We start from the raw sequence: 22,380 nt of genomic DNA, 5'->3' as shown, positions 1-22,380 counted from the left end.
GGGGATGTGCCAAAGACAACCACACATTGGTATTTCTCTCCCTCTCTTTCTCCCTCCCTTCTCCTCTCTCTAAAAAATAAACAAAATCTTTAAAAAAATAAACTGACAGATTACTAGAATTATTTTTTAAAAAGAAAAAAATAGTGATTCAAAAGCTATTTCATCGATTAAAAGGAGTCAATGAGAAATTATATATGGGAATTCAGTCAGGAAGAAGCCAATGTAATATAGTGATTAATATTAAGATAATGGACTTTGAGGTAAGACAAGCCTATTATCAAATCCCAGTTCTATCATTTATTAGCTAGGTAACCTTAGGCTTAGTTACTTAAGCTCTCTGAACCCCAGATTCCAGCTTTGTAAGAAGGAATGAAGTAGAATCTACTTTATAGGGCTCTCTCAAGAAGTAAAACAAATCTCCCTGGCTGGTGTGGCTCAGTGGATTGAGTGTTTGGCCTGTTAACCAAAGGGTCACTGGTTTGATTCCCAGTCAGGGCACATGCCTGAATTGCAGGCCAGGTCCCCAGCCTGATGTTTCTCTCCCTCTCTCTCTCTCCCTCCCTTGCCCTATCTCTAAAAATAAATACAAAAATCTTAAAAAAAAAAAAAAAAAAAAAAGTAAAGCAAATCAAGAATGCAAAGTACAAAGTTCCTAGGGCACATAGTAGATATTCAATAAGCAAACAACAACAATAATAGCAAGTGAATTCTACAAGGTGGTTTATTTATTCACTTATTTACAAATCCCTTTTATTTATTTACTTTTCAATAAGTTTAATTCCTTGAGGGGTACAGCATTACACGGATTCTGTGTCCAATGGCAATAGATGTGCTTATGTGTATAGAGCAAAGACCAACACAGTGACTTCTGGTGGAAAACCAAACAAAACAAGAGTGATCTGAGGAAGGGTAACTCGTGCTCATGGAAATACTGGAATGGTTTATGCTAAATTCAGAAACAAGGTGTTTTAAACCAAGAGAATATAGGGAAAAAAAGCAAGTTAGAAGAGACTCATTTAGTGTTTCTTAGGGTGAATTTGAAGTGCCTGTGGGAATGCCCAAATAACATGGGCTACTGAGAGGAGAAGCCAGTGCAGAGGATGTGAGTGGTGGGTGTCTTCAGCATAATAATGGGGGTCCCTAAAGGGATGGGAACATAGGAGACATTCCAGAATGAACAAGTAGATGTAGAGGAAGGGACCAGGAACAGACCTGAGTGGGCACCTGTCCTGGAAAGGCAGGCAGAAGGGCAGGTTGAGAAGAGGAGGTCAAGAGAGACAAGAAAGGAACCCAAGGACAGAGAGTATCAGCAAATGAAGGCTATGATTAGCTGTGTACAGTTCAGCAAAGGGCAGGCTGAGTGCCAAGAACAGAATGCATTCTAGCAGGATGTGGAGGTAACAGTCCTGTATCACCAAGAGTTAAAGTGAGGGATCCCCTGCAGTTAGAATTAGAGTTGATAACCTGCTTTTATATCCTGTCTCTCCCTTGAGCCCCAAGACAGCTCCCTAAGGATGATGCTATTGTTCTCTCATGAGGAAACTGAGGCTCAGAGAAGTTGAATGATTTGGCCTAAGTCACATAGTTCAGGAGGGAAAGAACCAACCTCAAACAGAGGCTTCCTGACGCTGGGCCCAGTGCTATTTTCTCAACATCCTGATACCCAGCAGGGAGGAAGTGGCAACAGCAAGTAGTTAGTCACTGGCTTCATTATTTTGTTTTTAGTTTTGCTTTGTTTAGAGTGAGAGAGAGAGAGTGGAGCATGTTTGTATGCTGAAAGGAAGAACTCCTTCTGAAAGAGTTCTTAGCCTTATTTTTATAATATAATTTATTTTGAAATACTTTCAAACTTACAAAAAAGTTCCAAGAAGAATACAAAGAACTTTATCTCCCTAAATAGATTCTTCAGTTAATATTTATCATTTTCTCCCCCAGCCCATCATCATTCTTTTTCTGATTAATCTAAAAGCAAACTCCAGACACAATACCATTTCACCCCTAAATATTTAACTGTGTTTTTTCCTCAAAACAAGCACACTGTTCTATAACCTTTGGGCCAGCCCCCCAACCAGGAAATTAACATCGCTACAACATAGCTGTCCAATCCACGGACCTCATTCCAATTTCACTAGCTGCCCAATGTTGCCTTTTACTTTCTAGACCAGGATCCAACTCCAGGATCATGCATTACTTTTACTTACCCTGTCTCTTTGATCTGCTTTAATCTGGAACATTTTATCACTCTTTTCCTATCTTTTGTGAGCTTGAGAGTTTTTAAAGAGTACAGGCCTGTGATTCTGCAGGATGTCCCTCAACCTGGATCCATGTCTAGACTCATAAATTCTTGGTAGGAGTACTACACACAAAAAATATTATGGTGTTTTCTTCTCAGAGTATCACAACAGTCGGCACATGATGTCAGCCTACCCCACCACAGATGATATTGAACTTGATCACTTGATATCTGCCAGTCTTCTTCTCTGTAGAGTCACCATTTTCAACTTCGTAATTAATGAGTATTTTCTGGGGAAATACTCTGAAACTAATATTCTGTTCCCCACCAAACCTCCACCTACCAGGCTTATTGTTCATTGATGGATGCAGTGTAAATAAATACTATTTTAACAATTGCCCAATGGTATAATCTTTTTACTTCCATTATTTTATCTACATATATTAGTTGGCATTCTACTGTGAAGAAGAGTTCTCTTCTCTTTACATTCATTTACATACATATTTATATCAGCATGGATTCCTGTTTTGGTCATTGGGTTGTAATCCGTTAATACCATTATTTATTTTGATGTTCAAATTTGTCCCAGATTTTGTCAGTAGGCACTTTTTAAAGATGGTTTCTATGTCCTTTTGAAATGCTTCCATCATCTTTTGAGCACTTTTTTTACTTCCTGGCACTGCAAAATGATTTGGGCTCATCCTGTACTTCCCTAGATAAGGGGTGGGAACCAAGGGAGGCCAGGCAGGAGGAGCACATAGCTGAGGTTACACCAAGTCCACACCAAATTCACACCATAGGAACCTGCTGATGTGGATTTCCCTCCTGGCATAGCCACACACTCCTTATGGGGTGCAGGTACAGTGATTATAACTGAACTATCCTTGGGCCTTGTTTTTACTCATTCAAGATGCAAAGTCCAACTGAGAGCATTCCAATTGGCTGGTTTAGGCCAAGTGCTCATCCCTGGGCTGTCAAGAGTGGGAGGGAGGATGAATGTCTTATAGATGCCAGAAAGAGAGTAGAGCTTCAACTTACTAATATTGTCCACAGTAGGGGACTGTGCAGACTTAGGAAGATTATTTGAACACTGGGTGACCAACAACCTCTTCCCCACAATATCTACTTCATAGTTGGAGAGACAGAGATACAGACATAAGTAAAAGAAAAAGTTGGAATGATGATGCACCAAACCAGTGGCATACTGGTAAATGTTTAACAAAAGCTCTGGGGCAGGGGCAGGGTGAACCCTTATTTGTAGTGTTCACTTATTTCTATTGAATAAATACTTCCACTGTGACCAGTTTCAAATGTGACGTCAAGACAGAGTTGGAGCCCTGGCTGCTGTGGCTCAGTGGATTGAGTGTCGGCCTGCGAACCTAGTGTCACTGGTTCGATTCCCAGTCAGGGCACATTACTAGGTTGCACATCAGGTCCCCAGTTGGGGGCATGTGAGAGGCAACCACACAGTGATGTTTCTCTCCCTCTCTTCTTTCCCCGCTCTCTATAAATAAATAAATCAATAAAATTGTTTGAAAAAAAATACAGAGTTGGGGTGGGCAGGGCAGGGGAGAGCAAGGGGAAAATGAGACAACTGTAATAGAACAACAATTTTAAAAAATTAAAACAAAAATAAAAAAAGACAGAGTTGGGAAGAGATGTGCAGTAAGTCATTATATAGCATTTCTACCATACAGTTACTATAGATATAAATAACCTCAAGAGGTAATGAAATATGCAGTAAAAGAAGTAGAAGATGATAAGTTTTGAGCATTTATCACTTTAATAAAATTTACTTATTTGTGAGTTTTTATAATTTAATTTTTAATTAAAGCTGTGTTTAACAATTGGAATGAATAATTCTGGAAAATTCAGCAATTGTCTCTCATGAGCTAGCGTGAAGCACCCAATTGTTTCAATGTTTTTCTCTGATGGCGGGGAAGATGTGTTTATTCATTTAGTTTTTAACCTTTTATTTTTAAAAGGTAGGATTGGGCATGTTTGAAAACTCTGTGCCTTTTTATTTTTTTGTTAAAGATTTTATTTATTTATTTTTAGAGAGAGAAGAAGGGAGTGAGAAAGAGAGGGAGATAAACATGGATGTGCAAGAGATACATTGCCTCTTGCAGGCCCCCAACTGGGGACCTGGCCAGCAACCCAGGCATGTGTTCTGACTGGGAATTGAACCAGTGACCCTTTGGTTCGAAGGCTGAACACTCAGTCCACTGCGCCACACCAGCCAGGGCTCTATGTGTGTTTTTAATAAAAAATTTATTTTTTCTTTTGTGTCCACCACCCTAAATCTAAAGGCTGGTATCTCTCTGGCTCCAGCCCATGTGCTATGAAGGAGCTCCTCTCTTTCAAGCTCCTTAGAAGACTCCTTATGTGTGTGGTCAGAAAGCTAATTCTCTACCATTTTCTTCTAACTAGGCTCTCTGGGGATGAAGAGGGGGCCCCCCTTTTCTGCAGAAGCAGAGTGTGGCAACCCTGTCTCAGCCACCAAGCAAAACAGTTGGGAGATAGCCATTATGGATGCCGCCATGTCCTCACCCTCTTAAGGTACTTAAGGTCTGGGTCCAGGGAGCTGAGGTCCAAGGACTCAGGGTGCTGCACCCACTCCTTTTTTTTCTTAGCTACACTTATGGGGCACTCGTCTTGTGCCAGGTACTACGCTATGAATTTTACATTCATTCTCATAACAACCTGAAGAGCAGAGATAATTATTGTATCTCCATTGAACAGGTAAGAAAACAAGTTAAATAAGTAAGGGAAGGGTCTAGTCAAGGAACGTATATGAATGACTCATGGACATGGACAACGGGGAGGGATATAATTGTGGGAGAAGGGATGAGCTGGGAGGGGGGAGCAATGGGGGGAAAATGGGACAACTGTAATTGAATAACCAAAAAATAAAATTAAAAAAAAAAAGAAAAGAAAAGTTCAGAAAGTTCAATGACTGAGTCAGGGAGTTACAATTAGTAAGTGACAGAACGGGTTTCTAAGACTTGCCCCTTGAATTGTGGCCGCTAGGGATGGGAGTACAGACGGGAGGAAAGCCTAACAAGAAAAGGGGTCGAAGAAATATTTGGGACTGTAGGAAGTTGAAATGGTCTCTTCGGAAGCTATTTAGGGGTGAGATAGGGCGCGGCCCCAGGTTCCGGCTAGAGATGCTGTGTGCCCCTCGGCGATCCATGTGGCCGTAGGATTTTCCGTGAGCGAGTCGTCCGCTGTGCCAGGTGTCAGCGGCTGGTGGGCGGGGCTTCTCTTCGCCCGCCCCTTGCCCAGGTGTGGAGCGGGCGACCCAGGCCGGAAGGGGTAGTGCTCCCCCGCTGTGCTCGCGCGGGTTAAGGTGCCCTGGCAGGTGGGCTGTCGGGCCAGGCCTGCTCATGAGGGGCTGAAAGGGCGCCTCGGGACTGGCCCCACCGAACGGGCATTTGGCTGGGGTGGCAGAGGAGGGGGCCGCGCCCTGCCTGGCCCAGGTGTCGGCTCCGGGGGCGGAGTTTGGGAACCCGACCACTGGAGCTTCGGGGGGACGTCCAGGGACAGAAGCCAAGAAAACAAGGCAGAGCGGGGCGGTGTAGGGAGCGAACAGGACTGGCATACGCGCCAAACCGCTAGCATGTTCTCCCGAAACCACCGGAGCCGGGTCACAGTGGCCAGGGGCTCCGCCTTGGAGATGGAGTTCAAACGCGGCCGCTTCCGACTCAGCGTCTTTAGCGACCCGCCCGAGGTGAGAGACCCGTTCCTTCTTCCCTTCGCCTACCCGGCTCCTTCAGCCCCGCCGCTTCGCCCCCACCCGCACGCAAGCCAAGCCGGGGGGCGGAGACGCCGCGGGTCGTGTCCAAACCCGTGGTTAACTTGAGAAGTCAAGAGCGGACCTACTGTCTGCAGGCTAATCGGACCTGTGCCGCCCCAGACACTCCCTGGTCGGTTGGTCTCAATTTAAGGAGCCTCAGGGTCGATTCCCAACATGTGTCTGGCGCCTCCCGGGCCCCGGACTAAGGGCGGTGGGCAGCCGTACTGGTTCTAACAGCTTGGACCCTTGGCTTGGACGCGCGCTACTCCCTGCGGCCGCAGCCCCGTGTCGTAACCTGTTCCGACTGTCTGGGACAGCCTCCACCATCAGTCTCGACTTTCAGGCCCGTCGGGCCACTTCGCAGAAGCCCTCCCGAATCCCTCTCCTCTGGGCTGCTGAAGAGCTGGAAGGGTGTGTGTATCGGCGGGAAAGTCCCTTTTAGTGATCAGGGCTTATTTCTCACATTCAGACTTCCAGCCTCCTTTCTTGGGTCCTGAGAGGAATTCAGCCTTTAGTCTGACAGTTTCCTCCCGGGCCCAGCGTTCTCCACCATGCTAAGGTCTGAACCCCACCTGTAACTCCCTAACGAGGTTCGGGAGGGGCTGAGAGAACGCATAGCGACAGCTAAGAAGCTGTCCAAGGTCAGCGCTCCTTTCCTGCTGGGCCTGGAAGGGTTAAGAGAGGGGGCCTTCCTCCCGTCCCCCTCTCCCTCCGGCGGGGATTCCAGGCCTGGCTCTGCCCCCACCCCCGCTCCTGCCCCAAGCCTGCCCAGAACAAAGGCCCATTCACTCGCGTCCTGTCCCGGGATGGTATCCCGGGCCTTCTCTGACTCAGAAGCTAGTGAACTTGGTGGAGAGGGCCCTTGTCGGGTCCCCCAAAAGCAACCCTGCCCGGGGCCAGTGTGGGAGAGTGAGAGGCGAGGCCAGGAGGAGGGGCCCAGGAGCTGGGGCCGCCCCTAGGATGAGCCCGGCCTGATGGGGCCAGTGCTGAGGGGCTGGGGCGGAGCCGCAGGCCCAGCCGGCTGCCCAGGGGTGTGTGACTCCGTAAACTCGTAAACTCGGCGGGGGTGGGGGTAGCAAGCTGCAGCTGGCTGGGAATCAGTGCTGGTTTCCTGTCTGGAAGGGAAGGGGCCTGTAGAGGGGAGTGGGGGCAGCAGCAGACAGGCACACCCCTGCCTTTCTCCCTCCCTCTTCTCCCTTCTGCTGGAAAAGCGAGGTAATTGTGAGCCCAGGGTGGGGCGGGCTGGACAGGGCCCCCGCGCTGGAAAAGGTGGCCCTGGGGGTTGGGCCGCATTTACACCTTTGTCACACTCCCTAGGCTCACCCACGTTCTCACCTCCATTCCTCTTCTCCCTCAAACTAAGCCAGAAACCCTCTCAGAAAAGCTCCAGTCTTCTGACATACTCCAGGACTCTGTAGAACCTACATGAGGCTCCCCTCCCTGCCCCCTTCCAGCTGTGCCTGCCCCTCAGGCCCTACAGGCTCACAGAGTCTCTGTCCACCCGGCCAGGGATGTGGGCGGAGGCTGGGGAGGGGCCAGAGTCGGAATGAAAGGGCCTTTTTCTTTCACAGCTGGGAGAACAGCTGCCACCAAAGCAAGACTGGACACTCTGTGCCCAGAGCCCCCTCTGCAGCTGGCCTCCCCTCGTGGAACCCCACTTACCCTCACCTCACTTTCTTTTCCTCTCACTAACTCCCACCAGGGCTCTGGAACATCGGTAGGCAAGGAAAGTTTGTCATAGCAGCCAGAGGGGTCTAACAGAAGTGCAGAGGGACAGGGGCAGCCTCTACTCTCTGCCTAAGAGCTGCCCACTCTTTCAAGACCAGGGGAGCAGAGGGAGGAGGAATTGTGGCGCAGTGTTGTGCCTGCCTGCCCCTTCCCTCTGGAGGGGTTGACAAGGGAAGGGGCACTAGGGGGCACAGAGATGCAGGACAGATTGCGCATCCTGGAAGATCTGAATATGCTCTACATTCGGCAGATGGCGCTCAGCCTGGAGGTAATGACGCCCGCCCCTCAACCCCCACCCTCAGTGTACCTCTTTGGTATGCATCCCAGCCCGTCTCTGCCCAGCCTATCCCTGCTGGGGCTGAGGGGGGAGGGGGGACTTGCTCAAAGTGGGGCGAGGAACAGGTGGTTCTGTATCCCTTCCATTGGGTGCAGTGTGTGGATCAGGCTCAGTATTGCCAATCAGAGCATGTGTTAACAACAGGGCCTTCACACCTACATCTGGAAGCTCTGTGGGTGGGTGTGGATGTGTGTCCTGGAGCTGAGGGTCCTTTCAGGTATGGGGAAAAAAAGAGGAGTTCAATGTGAGAAGCTTACAGGAAGGATGTGGCCTTTCTAGAGAAGGGGAAGGGGCTTTGGGGCAGGATGTAAAGCATTTGCTGACCATGGAGATGGTGGGAACTCGTCGTCGGCAGCCGTCCGTCTCGAGAGACGATGGTGTAGCTTCTTAAGAGTCTATCTGCACCGCCAAGAATGGCTGTGCAGTCCGACTCGGGAGTGACATGGTATCTGTCTCCTCCCGTGTTGAATCGACATCTTGCGATGACGCTGAAGCTACAGAGCCTGGGCAGGGTAATATGGAGGGTCTGCTGTTGCCCATGCAGCAGACCCCCCCTCTCTTCGCAGCTGAAGGGTCCAAGGGAAAGACGGAGTCGATACAGCTTGGGTTCAGGTGCGCCGCAGGAGTTGCCGGTGTTGACTACAACGTCAAACCGCCTTAGGGACTCCGGCTCCGGATTTTCTGTCGGGGTTTACTCCCTTAGCCTTTCCCCTGAAGAGGTATGCCGCAAGGCAGCGGAGGTTTTTTGGAGTCAGAGTTTTCCTTCTCTGATGTACCCTGACTGGAAGATCGAACCAGCGACACTTAGCTCGCAGGCCGACGCTCAATCCACTGAGCTAAACCAGCCAGGGCTGGTGGGAACTATTTATTCATTTATTTAGTTTTAAACACATTTATTGAGCAACTACTATATGCTAAGCTCCTTTCTAGATCATGGATACCTTAGAGAACCAGACAGGAAAGGTCCATTCTACGGGGGAACAGACAGTAAACATGCAAACACATAAATAATCTCACATAGTGAAATTATAATGAAAACGAGGATATAACCAACATGAGGTGTAGGGAGGGCAGCATTAGATGCAGAGGTCATAGAAGGTCTCTGTGAGGAGATTGTTGAGCTGAGACCAGAAAGATGTGAAGATATGTGAAGACTGGAGGAAGAGCTCCCCAAACAGAGGGCATAGCGAGCGCAAAGGCTCTTAAAAGGGGATGAGTTTCAGTTCCAGTGTGGCTGGAAATAGTTAGGGTTGAGCTCATGGGCAGGGACCAAATTATGCAGGGCCTTGAAGGCCATGACAAGATACTTAGATTTTACTCTTGCTGTGATGTTGACCTATGGAAAGATTTTATGCAAGGAGGACAACTCTAATATTTTTAAATGATGGCTGCTGAGAATAGACTAGGTCAGGGTTGGCGTGAGAGAGAGGAAGGTTGGAAGCGAGGTAGAAGAAAATCACCAGAAAAAAGGTTGTTGCAGCCTCAGGGGAATGAACCTGGTGGTGTGGATGAAGGGTTCGTGGTGGAGACAAGATGGGTGTGGATTTCAAATGTTGGTGGTAGATCCACTGATGGATTCGATGTGAAGGGTGAGGCAAAGAGAGGACTCCAGGATCATTCCCAGGTGTGTGGCTAAGCAACTGGGCAGTGTGGCAATTGATTGAGATGGGAAGATGAAGGAAGCGGTGGAAATGAGCACCTGGGCCAGGCATGGGTTATCTGCTGAGGGAGGCCAGAGGCAGGACTGTGAAGAGTCTAGACCAGGAATGGCAATTTATTTCGTTTGTCACTTCTCTTGGGCCCTGCCCCGACTCCCTGGATCAGAGTAGACATTACTAGTCAATCACCACCAGGGGGTGGGGGGTGGGGGCTTCTGAATCTTTCTCAGCACAACCTTAGCATAAATTGTGCAGGTTGTTTCCTTCACAAGGGCACCAGGCAGAGCCAGGAGTCCTGATCTGGTTTGGGGCTGCAACAGGAGGGGGCACCTTTATCTAATTTGTTTGTCTGGAGAGGGTCACCTTTTTCTAACATGCAGAAAGGTGCCCAGTCAGCTTTTTGGGATTCTGACACTACTTGGTGTCCTGTGTTGACACATGAGATGAAATCCATTTGTCATCCCTTGTCCTCTGCATTGTCCATGTTACTAGTCACATGTGGCTATTTAAATTTATAATTAAAATGAAATTAAATAAAAAATTTAGTTCCTTAGTTGCTCTAGTCACATTTCAAATGGTAGATGACTATTGAATATTTCCATCATTGCAGGAGATTTTTATTTCTCAGAGTGGTCTAGGTATTAAAATGTTTAAAATCTGCATGCCCTTTTCCCCCGCCATGTAATTTTTCCTCATGGGAGGTCTGCCCAAGTTCTGGGACAGAGGAGGGGGCTTATATTTCACTTCTATCACCTCTCCTTCAGTCATGGGCTGAAGGTGCTGTGTTCTTTCTCCATGAAGCTCACCAGCACCTCCCTCCGCCCAAGAGAGACCCATTGATGTTTCAGGAATTGGCAAGAAAGGTAGTTGTGGAAGAATAAATCCAAGAAGATTTTCTGGAGGAGGCAACTTAAGCTGCAAGTAAAGGGGAGGTGAGAGTGAGAGAAAGGTTGCCTTTAAATATGTGCTGGGCCCTGGTAGAGGAAGTGAAATACTACACACACACACACACACACACACACACTTTACTGAGGCTGTAGAGGTTAAGTTCCCACAGCTAGTCAAGTTCCCAAGTGAGGATTTGAACTTAGCCCTGGTGGAGATTTTGAAGGGAACAGAAGGTGAGGCAAAGCAGGAAGTCAGGGACAGAAGACAGTGGGAGGGACAGGAAAGGATGTCCCTGGAGGGCCACATCAGTGTGTTGGGGCTTCTGCCTATTACTCATCCTTCTTTAGCCCGTTGGGTCCTGACCCAGGCCCAGCTGACTTTCAGCTCTGGGCTCTTTCTCTGGAGAGTCTGGTGAAAATGCTGCCTTCTCGGAGAGAGGGGGTATGCGGGTGGGGAGCGGGCGCCAAGACGCTATCCCTGGGGTGGGTGGGGAGATGGGCAAAAAGCACAGGAATCTAGAAACTGAGCCAGGATTCCTGAGATACTCTGTGCGAAGGACGGGAGCCGGGATTTCTAGGCCGTGGGAGAGTGATTTTAGGATCCGAGGGCCGTAGCAGAGGTGTCTAGGCTGGGCCCAGCGACTTCTGCAGCCTATTCCAGTTTATTCACTATCCTCCTCCCCCACGCTTCGGGACAAGGGGTCACCTTGGAGGGCAACTGAGCAGGGCAGGGGCCACCCTCCCGGCCTCCTGCAGCTCCCGCTCATGCTGTGGCCCTGAAGCCCTTTCCAGGGCGACAGGGCGCTCCCGGAGGTGGTACCGTAGCACCACCACTGGGTCTCCTGGGGAGCCCAGGAGTCCGGAGCCTAGTGTGACTAGGCTCACAGTGTGACCGCCCTGGGGCCCCTCGGCAGCTCTCGCGGCAATTGGGAGCTGATGTCACCGGTGCCCTGAGCGCCGCGGGCGGGGCAGCTAAGCGGGCATCTACCGGGACCAGTGCGTTGTGGGCGCTGCGGCGGCGTGGCGCGCAATGGCCAGGGCTAGGGAAGGATCCGTGAGTGCTGGGGCCGGGATAGAGAGGCCAGCCAGGAGGGACCTTGAGGATGCCTGCCTGTCCGTCCCCTGCCCTCATTCTCACCCATTGGGGGTGTCTGAGGAAGAAGCTGGATGCAGAATGGGATGGGGGTTGCAAGAAGGGAAGCGTAGCAGAGGTGGGACCCTGCTGCAGACAGACCTAGTGGGGCTGGGGGTAGCTGTGTAATGTGAGAGGGCTTCCTGGTGGCTGAGGCTTTGGGATCAGGTTGCTTTTTTTCTAATCAATCAGGGAGGGAAATATATGGTTATGCTGAGGTAAGGGCTGGAGATAATTTGGCTTTGCTCAGTGGCCCAGGAAATAGTGAAGAAAGAATGTGTAGGGAAGCTGGACAAGGCTTTTGGACGCAGAAATTTAGGATCTTCAGGTCTTACAGACTTAAAGGCTGGAGCCACCAGGGACAGAAGCAAGGGTACAGGGTGTGGAAGAGACCTGGTGTGGGAGAAGGAGGCGCAGGTGCTGGGGAAGATAGGCTGGTGGTGAGCAAGGGGGAGACAAGGCCTTCTGGGGGTCAGTGGTACAGTATGTGTGCATGTGGAGTGTGGATTATTACCCTAAGACTGACCTCCTCGTGTCAGGCCTGGAAGACACTTTGATGTTTCACCACTGCAGTATGCTGCCCAGAGGTCTAGACCAGGAATGGCAATTTATTTCGTTTGTCGCCTCTCTTGGGAGAAGACAGGTTTTGGGTGGTCACATTCACACCAATCTTCCAACCTGACGCCACCATTGGCTTGCCTTCTGAACTGACCTATACACTGTACTGGGGTTAGTCTTCCACTTCCTCTCTGAAGTCTTCCACATCACTCAGCCAGAAGCAAACAGGGTCTATTTTTCTGTGAGCATGTTTATGCCATGACATAGCACGTAGGGAGCAGCCATTAATGTCTGTGTCTGTCACTCCCCAGCTGCATATTAATGGAGCCTTGGACAGCACAGGGATGCTCCAGTGCTTATTGGGTGGATGCTACTGCTGGCGAAGTCACAGCTCTAAAATGAACGTCTCCACCATTCATGTGTACCACATGCTGAGCACTGCTGTGTTAGTGCTTTACCTTCCTGTCCCCTAGAATGTGGGAACTGTTTCCATCCTTATTTTACAGATGGGGAAACCAAGTCTCAGGGAGGTTGAGTAAACTACCCAGTGCTTTTCCAGTAAGTTTCTTCCCAGCTTCTCAAGACTGGCAGGACTGTGGCTTAAACTCACATTTGTCTTATTCAAACTGGTTTTCTACTCCTCTGCTCTGTGTCAAGACCTTCAGAGCTCCTTTATGAGCATAGAGGGTTCCTGAGAATCCTGGTGCCTCTCCCAGTACCCCCACTGTGGCCCTGTACACAGCCTACTCAGCTCCTCACTCCTGACCTCCTGTTTCACCTGCCTTCCCATCTCCATTCTTTGCCTGTCTTCACCTTCCAAGCTCAGAGACCCAGCACATGGCAGACCCCCTAATTTGGGGTGTGTATGGGGTGAATTCTGTAGGTGGTAAGCTCCTTCTCCACTGATCCCTTGCCAACTAGATGTCCCCCCATAACTTGAGTCCACCCAGGATGGACTTTATTATGTATCCATTCCCTTTCGTTGGTGTTTATAGCCCTGGCTGCACCTCAAAATCTTGTAGTAATTTAAAAAAATGCAAATGCCCCACTCTTAGAGAATCTTATTCTTCAAGTCTGAGGTAGGGCCTAGTACTTTTTTTAACTGAGAATATTTAATTTTTTAAAAAGGCAACACAATTTCCAGTAGTATAGTAGTAAGAAGGGTATATATAAATAAAGTATCATATCTGTTTTCCATTCCTGGCTTCTATCCCTGCAACCACTTTTTTATGCATATCTATATCTATGTATATGCATGTATATATGTGGTGCACAAATGGTAGCATGCTATAATACTGTTCTACTTTTCTCACTTCATATATCTTGAAGATGGTTTCATATCTGCACACTCTTAATGTCTGCAGTATTCCATAGTAGAGATGTGCTGTAACTTATTTATTTTTACCTATCCCATTTTTTTGTCAATTACAGTTGACATTCAATATTATAATATTAGTTTCATGTATACAACATAGTGATGAGAGATTTATATAATTTATGAAGTAATTCCCCACACACACACCAATTAGTCTATTGTGCTGTTACTTATTTTACCAATTTTGTGTTGAAGGACTTTTAATCTTGGTGTTTTAAAACAATGCTGCAATGAATATGGCTTTGCCCACATGTGTAACTATATCTGTAGGATAAACTCCTACATATTGGATAGCTGGATCAAAGGATACATGAATTTGTAGTTTTCATAGATTTTTGTTCCCAACTGCTCTCAAAAGATGTTGAAGGACTGTATACTCCCCCCATCAAATTCATGAGGGCATCTGTATTTTTACAAAGCTGCTCAGATCATTCTTTGGTAGCTGAGGCTGAAACTCACCCATTGCCCTTGAGGTACCTGAAACAAAAGTTTCTTTTCAGTTTCTCCTGGGCCACAGCCCACTTGGGAACTGGAGGGTGATTCTGCCTGTCCTCTGACTGACATGTCTTTCTCATCCTTCTCTCCACTCTGGCTAGGACACAGAGCTGCAGAGAAAGCTAGACCATGAGATCCGGATGAGGGAAGGGGCCTGCAAGTTGCTGGCAGCCTGTTCCCAGCGTGAGCAGGCTCTGGAGGCCACCAAGAGCCTGCTGGTGTGCAACAGCCGCATCCTCAGCTACATGGGCGAGCTGCAGCGGCGCAAGGAGGCGCAGGTGCTGGGGAAGATAGGCCGGCGGTGAGCAAGGGGGAGACAAGGCCTTCTGGGGGTCAGTGGTACAGTATGTGTGCATGTGGAGTGTGGATTATTACCCTAAGGCTGACCTCCTCGTGTCGGGCCTGGAAGACACTTTGATGTTTCACCACTGCAGTATGCTGCCCAGAGGTGCACTAATGAGAAGCTAGGACTAGACTCAGGAAAGTCAGGGTTTTTGGTGAAAGGCTGGCAGTAATGCAAAAAACACGAATAATTTGCTAAGCCCTGCCTGTGATCTATTGAGGCTATTTGGCTGGTTTCTAGAAAGCCAATTTTCTCCAAGTCAGTTGACCAAATGACTAATTTGCTGAATAGCCAATCTGCCACAAACTGAAAATACTTCATCATACCTGGGGTTCATCATCAGAGGCAGAGATTGGGGAAGGAAATAATTTAAAAATCACTTAAGGGAAAGCCTGTACCTTCACATAAATTAGATTGTGCATTCCAAAAGGGCTCAGCTTCTTTCTGAATGAGAAACACAAATTCTACCAACATTAGACTCTACTGATCTGACAAATTTGCAGTGAAATGGTTGAGTTGATGCTCTGGTAAAACTGAAATGTGGAGAAGATATTTGACATATGATCATTCTAAGAATTGGTCATTTTTGGTAAATTGATCATTTGTAAGATTGGCTTCTGGCAAAGTGATCTGCTTGACCCCACAAGGTTGAATAGGAGAAGGTCCCAGCTCAGCCATGAAGGCTGGCACAAGGAGAGGTTGCCAGGAGCCCTCCAGAGCTTACCCATGAAGCCACAGGGAAGATAGAAAATCCATTCTAGGCTTGTCCCATAGAGCTCGAGGAAAGGCAAGCAGGCAGGGGGACAGCTTCTACTATGAGTTTGATGTCTCCTGAGAAGCAGCCATCAACAGTCTCTGCCCTGCCCGCAGGCCTAGACAGCATGACTTGAGGTATCCCCAAGTCTTTGACAAATAACCACACTGACATCAGTGTCACATCATTTCGCTTAAGGGCCGACTAAGTCGCTGATTACATCACTGGTGTCATGAAGTAATATGAGTAAACTATCTGTTGTCACCTTAGGAAGGGTCATACTCGGTGAGTCCTGACAATGGGTGGGAGATGAGGAAGGCCAGGTGTCTGGGGCCCTGCAGTGGGGCCCTGAGGAACCTGGGGCATTGGGAAGGCGCAGCCTGTCTAGCCAGGAGGGTAAAGGAGAAATCAAAGCTGAGGAGGAGAGAGGTTTGTGATAAATGAAACACAAATGTTCCCGGCTTGGGTTTTTTCCTTTCATCAAAAACTTGATTTTCTGGTTGACTCAGTATCCTCCTAAAAAGTGATGAGATGGTGGAGAAGACCAGCATCCCTTATTGTTTAAAAGGAGAGGAAAAAAAAAAAAAAAAAGCCTGCAAACTCTTTCAAGCCTGGGGTTTAATGGAGAAGGGCCCTTGAAAGAGAATCGCTCTGTGGGTCCCTGTCCCCTCAAGGCTCACTGGTCCCTGACAGGGGTCTGGGGTTGGGGGTGGTCAGGGAGGGTGCTTGGAGAGGGGCTGGAGCCCAGAGCTTGTATGTGAGCTAGCGAGCCAGCAACCCCCTGAATTTAGTTGACAGCTCGAACAGTCCCTCAGTCCTGCAAGGACAGCCTGGCTGGGGGGCTGCCTGGGCTCAGGGTGGGACAGGTGGTCCTAGAGCCCTTGCAAACCAGAGCTGGGGGAGTAGTGTTTGGAGGCCAAGCCAGGACATTGTGATTTACTCACAGGCCTTCTGACAGTGAGCTGTCTGCTGAGCACTCCCCCTGCCGAGGCCGAGTCTGCATCTCAGGTAAGAAGCACAATTACCTCAGCCCCTGGTGCTCCTTGCCCAACTACAAGATCTCCTGCCCCATGTCAACATCTGTTCCTAATCCTCTGCCCCTTAGACCTCCGGATTCCACTCATGTGGAAGGACACAGAATATTTCAAGAACAAAGGCGGTGAGTTCCACACACTGGGATAAATTCAGGGGAATGACCATGAACTTGAAAGCTCCTGTGTGGCACTTTTTTTGTTACTTGCTTTGCCTCCTTTGTCCCCAGACCTGCACCGCTGGGCTGTGTTCCTGCTGCTGCAGCTAGGGGAAGACATTCAGGACACAGAGATGATCCTGGTGGACAGGACCCTCACGGACATCTCCTTTCAGAGCAACCTGCTCTTGTGAGTACCTCATCTTTCCACTCAGTCCCAGTGCTCTGATGAGGTAGCTATGGGGGAGGGGAGGAAAGGGAGGAAGGGAGATGGGCCTTCCCTGTGGAGCTGTCCTGAACTTGTACCATACCACATCCATCCTTACCCCCAACCCCCACCCCTCACACCTCCCTGGAATTCCCCAAGACCATCCTCCTCTCTTCTTCCCACACTTCTATAGCACCGAGGCAGGGCCAGACTTCGAACTTCGGCTGGAGCTGTATGGGGCCTGCATGGAAGAGGAGGGGGCCCTGGCTGGTGCCCCAAAGAGGCTTGCCACCAAACTGAGCAGCTCCCTGGGCCGGTCCTCTGGGAGGCGTGTCAGGGCATCACTGGAGAGTGCTGGGGGTTCGGGGAGCAGTCCCATCCTGCTGCCCACCCCGGCTGTGGGGTAAGGCCCTGTATTCCCCCGCTGCCCTCAAGTGGCTATCCTGGCTGCGGGTGACCTCTTGAGCAGTGGGGAGCTTGCAGAACCTACTTTGTACTGCTGCCAGGACATACAGACATGTTTGAGCAGCGGCCACATGGCTGGGATGCACTCAGAGCTGGGCCTAAGCCAACTGAGATAACCCATAGGAATGCAGGGAGAGCTAGGCTCTAGAGTCTTTACTTTTTTGCAGCAGCAAATGCATCTTACATGGATAGAACAGAGCACCCTGGTTGGAGGAGGGTAGCCTGGGCTCTGTGGTGGTGCCTACAGGAGTCTGGAGCACTCTGAACAGCAGTTTGAGAACATTTAGGGTAATGAGAATGCTGATTTTGGAGACAGGCATGTGTTCAAATTCTAGCTCCATCACCTACCTATCAAGCTATATATTATGGGCAAATTTCTTAACCTCTCTGTGCCTCAAGCTGCCTCATCTATTAACTAAAGAATGCCACCGACCTCCCAGGGCTGCCATGGGAGTACAGGAGGATAACATATGGAAAAAACACAGAACCTGGCACTTGACAGGAGTTCAGTAAACATTTGTTCCCAGTTCCTGTGGGGGAGGCAAGCTGGTTTTCTATGTGGCCTGGGGCAGACCTGCTGAGCGCTATATATAGCTCCTACCACCTAATGTGGCCCTCACGCGCTCCTCACTTGCTGAGGCCCACTTCTCCATATATCCTGCAGTGGTCCTCGTTACCACCTCTTGGCTCATACCACACTCACCCTGGCAGCAGTGCAAGATGGGTTCCGCACGCATGACCTCACCCTCGCCAGCCATGGTGAGTATGTGTGTGTGGGGGGTGATGTGGATGGTGAAAAGAGGGGTCGTTCAATGGGCCCCTTCTCGTTTTCCACCCTCATCCTGCACTTCCTCTCCCCCAGATGAGAACCCTGCCTGGCTGCCCCTTTATGGTAGTGTGTGTTGCCGCCTGGTGGCTCAGCCTCTCTGCATGACTCAGCCTACTGCAAGTGGTTCCCTCAGGGTGCAGGTGAGGGCCCCTGAGGAATGGAAGGGAGAGGGAGAAGGCGGAGGAGAGCCAGCTCAGCTGGGAATCTTAAGAACTAAGAAATCAAGATATGGGTGGGAGGAAGGGTATGGCAAGACAAGGGGAGGCTCAGACAGGAGGAGGGGCAGGAAGGAGCAGATTCTGGGTGGAGGGCTGAGAAAAAGGGTGTTGGGAGGTTCCCCAGGAAACCTTGAGACATCTATGCAGCCAGCTGGAGAGCAGCGGGACTGGGCACGAGTGCATGGAGTCCTGAAAGGCACAAACCTCTTCTGTTACCAGCGAGCTGAAGATGCAGATACTGGGGAAGAGCCACTGTTTACTATTGCGATCAACAAGGTGATGGGTCCTCTGGTGGTCAAGCCACTGGGTGCTAGGGCCTGGAGCCTCTCCTTCAGGACTCAGGAGGGTGGGTGCAGACCTTAGAGATCAAAGCCTCCTGCTCCTCAGTACCATCCCCAACTCCAGGTTTGGGAATGCTGACCATATTCTCCCTGACCAGCATCAAGGGGAAAAGGTTGTCCCTTCTACTTACCAGCCTTAGTCCCTGCCAGTTCTCAGAGGGTTCTAAAGCCAGTTTATGATTTTTCATGCACTTCCCATCTTCCCTCGCAGATTCTAATTCACATCTACTCCACCCTTTCCTGGTTTCCTCTCCCAAGCCAAGTCCAATGCCCTCCCTGTCCCCTAGCACTTTTGCTGACTTTTATGCAGTAGTGAGGGACGTTATGTCTCGGCACTCCTGCCAGCCTCAGCCTTCCCCTGCCCACCCTCTTTCCTGTCTCCATCTGCTTCTCTTTCCTGAGTGAAGATCATGTCTCATCCTCAGTCCTTCCCTGCTATTTCTTCCCACTCCGCTCAGTAGGAGGCAAATGAGAGGGTTTGGTGAAAGCCCCACAAGCGCCTTTCTAAGGCAGGGATGACCAAGCCCACGCGAAGTCACTGCCGGCTTCTGTGACCAACATGGGGTTGGAAGCAGACCCTTTTTTCTCCTGCAGGAGACTCGAGTCCAGGCAGGGGAGCTGGACCAGGCCACAGGCCGGCCCTTGACCCTTATCATCAGTAACCAGTATGGACAGGACAAGGTGACACACATCCTTCAGACAGAGAGTCGGGGAGCCCTGCAGAGCTGGAGGGAGGCTTTGTGGCAGCTTTTCTTGGACATGAGTAAGAGGAGGGGGCTGGATCAAACCTTTGGGAGGAATTGGTGTTTGTTATTTTTTACCATGGGCCTCTGTTTCAAGAATGTGTAGAAGGAAATGGAGCAGTGGAGAGGGTAGCCTGTCCCATTCAGTCCTCCCCTTCTCCACCCTCAACCACTCTCTCCCTTCAGGCCAGTGGAAGCAGTGCTGTGATGAAATCATGAAGATTGAAACCCCTGCTCCCCGGAAACCACCCCAAGTACTGGCCAAGCAGGGGTCCTTGTACCATGAGATGGGTGAGTGAAAGTATACTCTGGGAACCTGATGGGGGTGGCACTGGAGGCTTCAAGGGAACCCAGATAGTGGACACAAACCGGAGACACATTTTAGACTAAGGCAGAGCTCTGGGGACTCAAGTCCCACCCAGTCCTGTTGAATTCCTTTCTCTCCTCCAACTCTTCATAGAACCACTTCCAGCAGAGTTCAAAACCCCCCAAAACCAGATTCATTTCACAGATTTTCTTCCTAATTTCTTCTTTTTTGTTTCCCTTTCTGCATGTGGATTCCTGTCTTCCTCTGACCTTCACTTGCTTCGCACTGCTTTCATTTTCCTCCTATTTCTTGATTTCTTTACCCACTTCTGCTCCCCCCCACCCCCCCACCAATCCTGTCCACCCTGCACCCTGTATCCCATAGTCTTATCAGAGTCTGTGGCTCAAGGGGGCCCAGGTGAGGGGCTGCTGCTGCAGGATAATGAAATCTCGGCCGAGATCCGGGCTTTGCTTTCCTTTCCTCCTATTACAGTGACAGGTGATGATCAGGGCTGGGTAAGCCTGGGGCCTCAGCTCTGACTAGCCCCCTCCCCTCAACCCCTTCCTGGTACCACAGCTATTGAGCCTCTGGATGACATCGCAGCGGTGACAGATATCCTGGCCCAGCGGGAGGGCGTGAGGCTGGAGACGCCCCCACCCTGGCTAGCCATGTTTACAGACCGGCCTGCCCTGCCTAGCCCCTGCTTGCCTGCCTCAGCGGCCCCAGCCCGGACCCACCCCCTACCCTGGGGACGTCCCAGAACATTCTCCCTGGATGCTGCCCCCCCAGACCATTCCCCTGGTGCTTCCCGCTCAGTTGCTCCCCTCCCTCCACATCAATCCCGACCCAGAGGCCTCTGCAGCAAAGGCCTGCCCCGCACTTGGCTCCAGTCACCAGTGTGAGAGAAAGTCGCTGGCAGCAGGATCTGGCCAGAAGACGATGTGCAGCTGGGCTCCATCCAGTGCTATCTGTAGCAGGTTGGCCAGCTTGGCCTCCCCTTCCTCAGCTGGACTGGGGGTAGGTTAGGAATGGGGAACAGAAGCCTCTCTTAAGCTATGGTTGCCATGGTGCTGAGGGACTCATTCCTGGGGCTGGCTGGAACCCCTGAACCCTTCCTGGGAGAAAACTGGAACCAACCCTGCCGTATCTCCTGAACTAACCAGCTTTGAGGATGGCACTGAAGCACTCTGGGAGGGAACACACCTCCCTTGTGACCCCACATCAACCATTAAAGTTATTCAACAGCAGTCTTCACCTAGTTCTTGACAACAGATTGCCTCTCTGCTTGGTCCAGACCTGCCCCATCCCCTCTTCCCTGGAGCTTAGTTCACCAATTGTGAAGAATGACTCCGATACTGAGTGATTAGACAAGGGCCAGGTGGAGGAGGTCCTTTATAAATACCACAGGGAAAGAAGAAGGCTTCTCTGCTGTCACACACTGCTAAATCTCAGGATTTCGGCGAGGTCATAGCCAGTCACAGCCAAGGAGTTGCCTGAGGGATCACAGAATCTGGCACCACACACCTGAGTGTCGGGCACACACTCGCCGTGACAGTGCTCCACCTGGGCAGAAGAGGAGTGCTCAGGGCCTACTGCCGCATGCTTGCCCCCCCTACCCCCAATCCCACTCCTCTCCACACACACCTCAATGCAGCCACTCTCTGGGCTTCTGCTCAGCTTCCAGATGTGTACAAAGGTGTCCTCGCTTGCAGAGAGGAGCTATTAAAAAAAGACGCGTGGGAGTCAGAGTGTGGTGACAGGGCTGGTAGGGGCTGCAGTGCTACACCAAGTAGCAAAGACAAGCCTGTAGAGCTCCTCTCAACATCTAGTACCAGGAGTAAGGGTATGGAGGGATGGAGGAGGAGACTGACCTTGCCCACCTCTGGAGCCAGGTCCAGGGCACAGATGGCCCGGCCATGGGCACTGATCTGGATGTGTAGAGTTCCTGTGCTGGCCTCATATAGACGCACTTGCCCATTCCCATAGCCTGCAGCTACAATCCCCTGCCACAGCTGCACCGAAGAGCACGGGGCCCTGCAAGGACAATGTCCCACTTTGATTTCCCCAGACCCAAGCCCCTCCCCATCCTAAAGCTGCTTCAGGAAGGCCTCGGTCCCTTTGCCTCACCTACCCACATCCTGGAATTCGGGTCAATAATTTGAATTCAGGACCTGACCGCCAGACACACAGCAAGCCTGAGTCATCTGCCGTCACCATGTCAGCCATGTAGTCCTGAGGGGAAAGGCAGGGTCAGCCCTTCCCTTCCTCCCCCGCTGGGTCCTATATACAGGGGAAGGGAGGCAGCATTTGCATCTTTACCTCTAGGGAAAGGGAAAATAGGGAGCCCTTACAACCTGGACCCAGGGCTCCCTCAGGAAGCATAAAATACTTGCCTTGCATTCCTCAGAGTCTCCCCACCCTCCCTTCTCATATGCACACCATGTGTTAGGAGGGGGTATATCATTCCACTTAGTGGGTAGATGATGAATGGATGATGAAACTGATGCCATAGTGTTAAGACCTTCTGGCGGTCTTATAGTGAGCCAGTCACAACCATAACTAGACTTGGCCTCTTGACCCCCAACCCCAGGTAGCCAGTCAGTCTATGGGCCCAGCTCTGGGCCAGATTCAGCAGACAAAATGAGTTAGAAGATAAAAACCCTGTTCTCAAGAGGTTTGCAACCCATCTAGGGACAGAAGAGTTGTCTTTGAGGACTGTTTGAATTCAGGGCTCAGCTAAGGGAGGCCAGTGAAAGCTGGAATAGGGGGAAAGCTTCCTGAAGA

General features: G+C 50.2%; 2 protein-coding genes across 14 annotated transcripts in view; one reads left to right on the top strand and one right to left on the bottom strand.

Moving 5' to 3' along the window:
• The first annotated feature begins 5,572 nt into the window (after positions 1-5,572).
• RTKN (rhotekin) lies at positions 5,573-20,843 on the top strand. 10 transcript variants are annotated; one of them, XM_090281559.1, is made up of 13 exons: positions 5,830-5,963; positions 12,836-12,887; positions 14,301-14,500; positions 16,243-16,304; positions 16,402-16,455; positions 16,558-16,675; positions 16,887-17,096; positions 17,823-17,917; positions 18,021-18,127; positions 18,353-18,481; positions 19,141-19,309; positions 19,476-19,580; positions 20,173-20,843. In XM_090281559.1, the coding sequence occupies exons 3-13, from the start codon at positions 14,340-14,342 to the stop codon at positions 20,496-20,498; spliced, it is 1,536 nt and encodes a 511-aa protein (XP_090137685.1). In that variant the 5' UTR covers positions 5,830-5,963; positions 12,836-12,887; positions 14,301-14,339; the 3' UTR covers positions 20,499-20,843. The 10 variants fall into 10 exon arrangements, with proteins under 10 accessions (XP_090137684.1, XP_090137685.1, XP_090137679.1 ...); XM_090281558.1 differs by lacking the exon at positions 12,836-12,887 and having other exon boundaries at positions 5,573-5,963; XM_090281553.1 differs by lacking the exons at positions 5,830-5,963; positions 12,836-12,887 and adding an exon at positions 7,780-8,025.
• Positions 20,844-20,956: 113 nt separating this feature from the next.
• Positions 20,957-22,380, bottom strand: part of WDR54 (WD repeat domain 54) — a 30,259-nt gene continuing 28,835 nt past the window's right edge. For all 4 annotated transcript variants that reach the window (XM_090281566.1, XM_090281567.1, XM_090281565.1 and 1 more), the window contains exons 7-10: positions 21,728-21,828; positions 21,468-21,630; positions 21,241-21,315; positions 20,957-21,159 (exon numbers count right to left, since the gene is read on the bottom strand). In XM_090281566.1, the coding sequence (XP_090137692.1) occupies positions 21,028-21,159; positions 21,241-21,315; positions 21,468-21,630; positions 21,728-21,828 (471 nt within the window). In that variant the 3' untranslated portion in view covers positions 20,957-21,027. The remainder of the gene's footprint in view (positions 21,160-21,240; positions 21,316-21,467; positions 21,631-21,727; positions 21,829-22,380) is intronic.

This window comes from Furipterus horrens, unplaced genomic scaffold, assembly GCF_987537825.1.
Source record: "Furipterus horrens unplaced genomic scaffold, mFurHor1.1.pri manual_scaffold_6, whole genome shotgun sequence".
Taxonomy (NCBI): Eukaryota; Metazoa; Chordata; class Mammalia; order Chiroptera; family Furipteridae; genus Furipterus; species Furipterus horrens.
The sequence above is the reverse complement of the archived record's forward strand: the minus strand, read 5'-3'. Positions and strand labels throughout refer to the sequence as shown.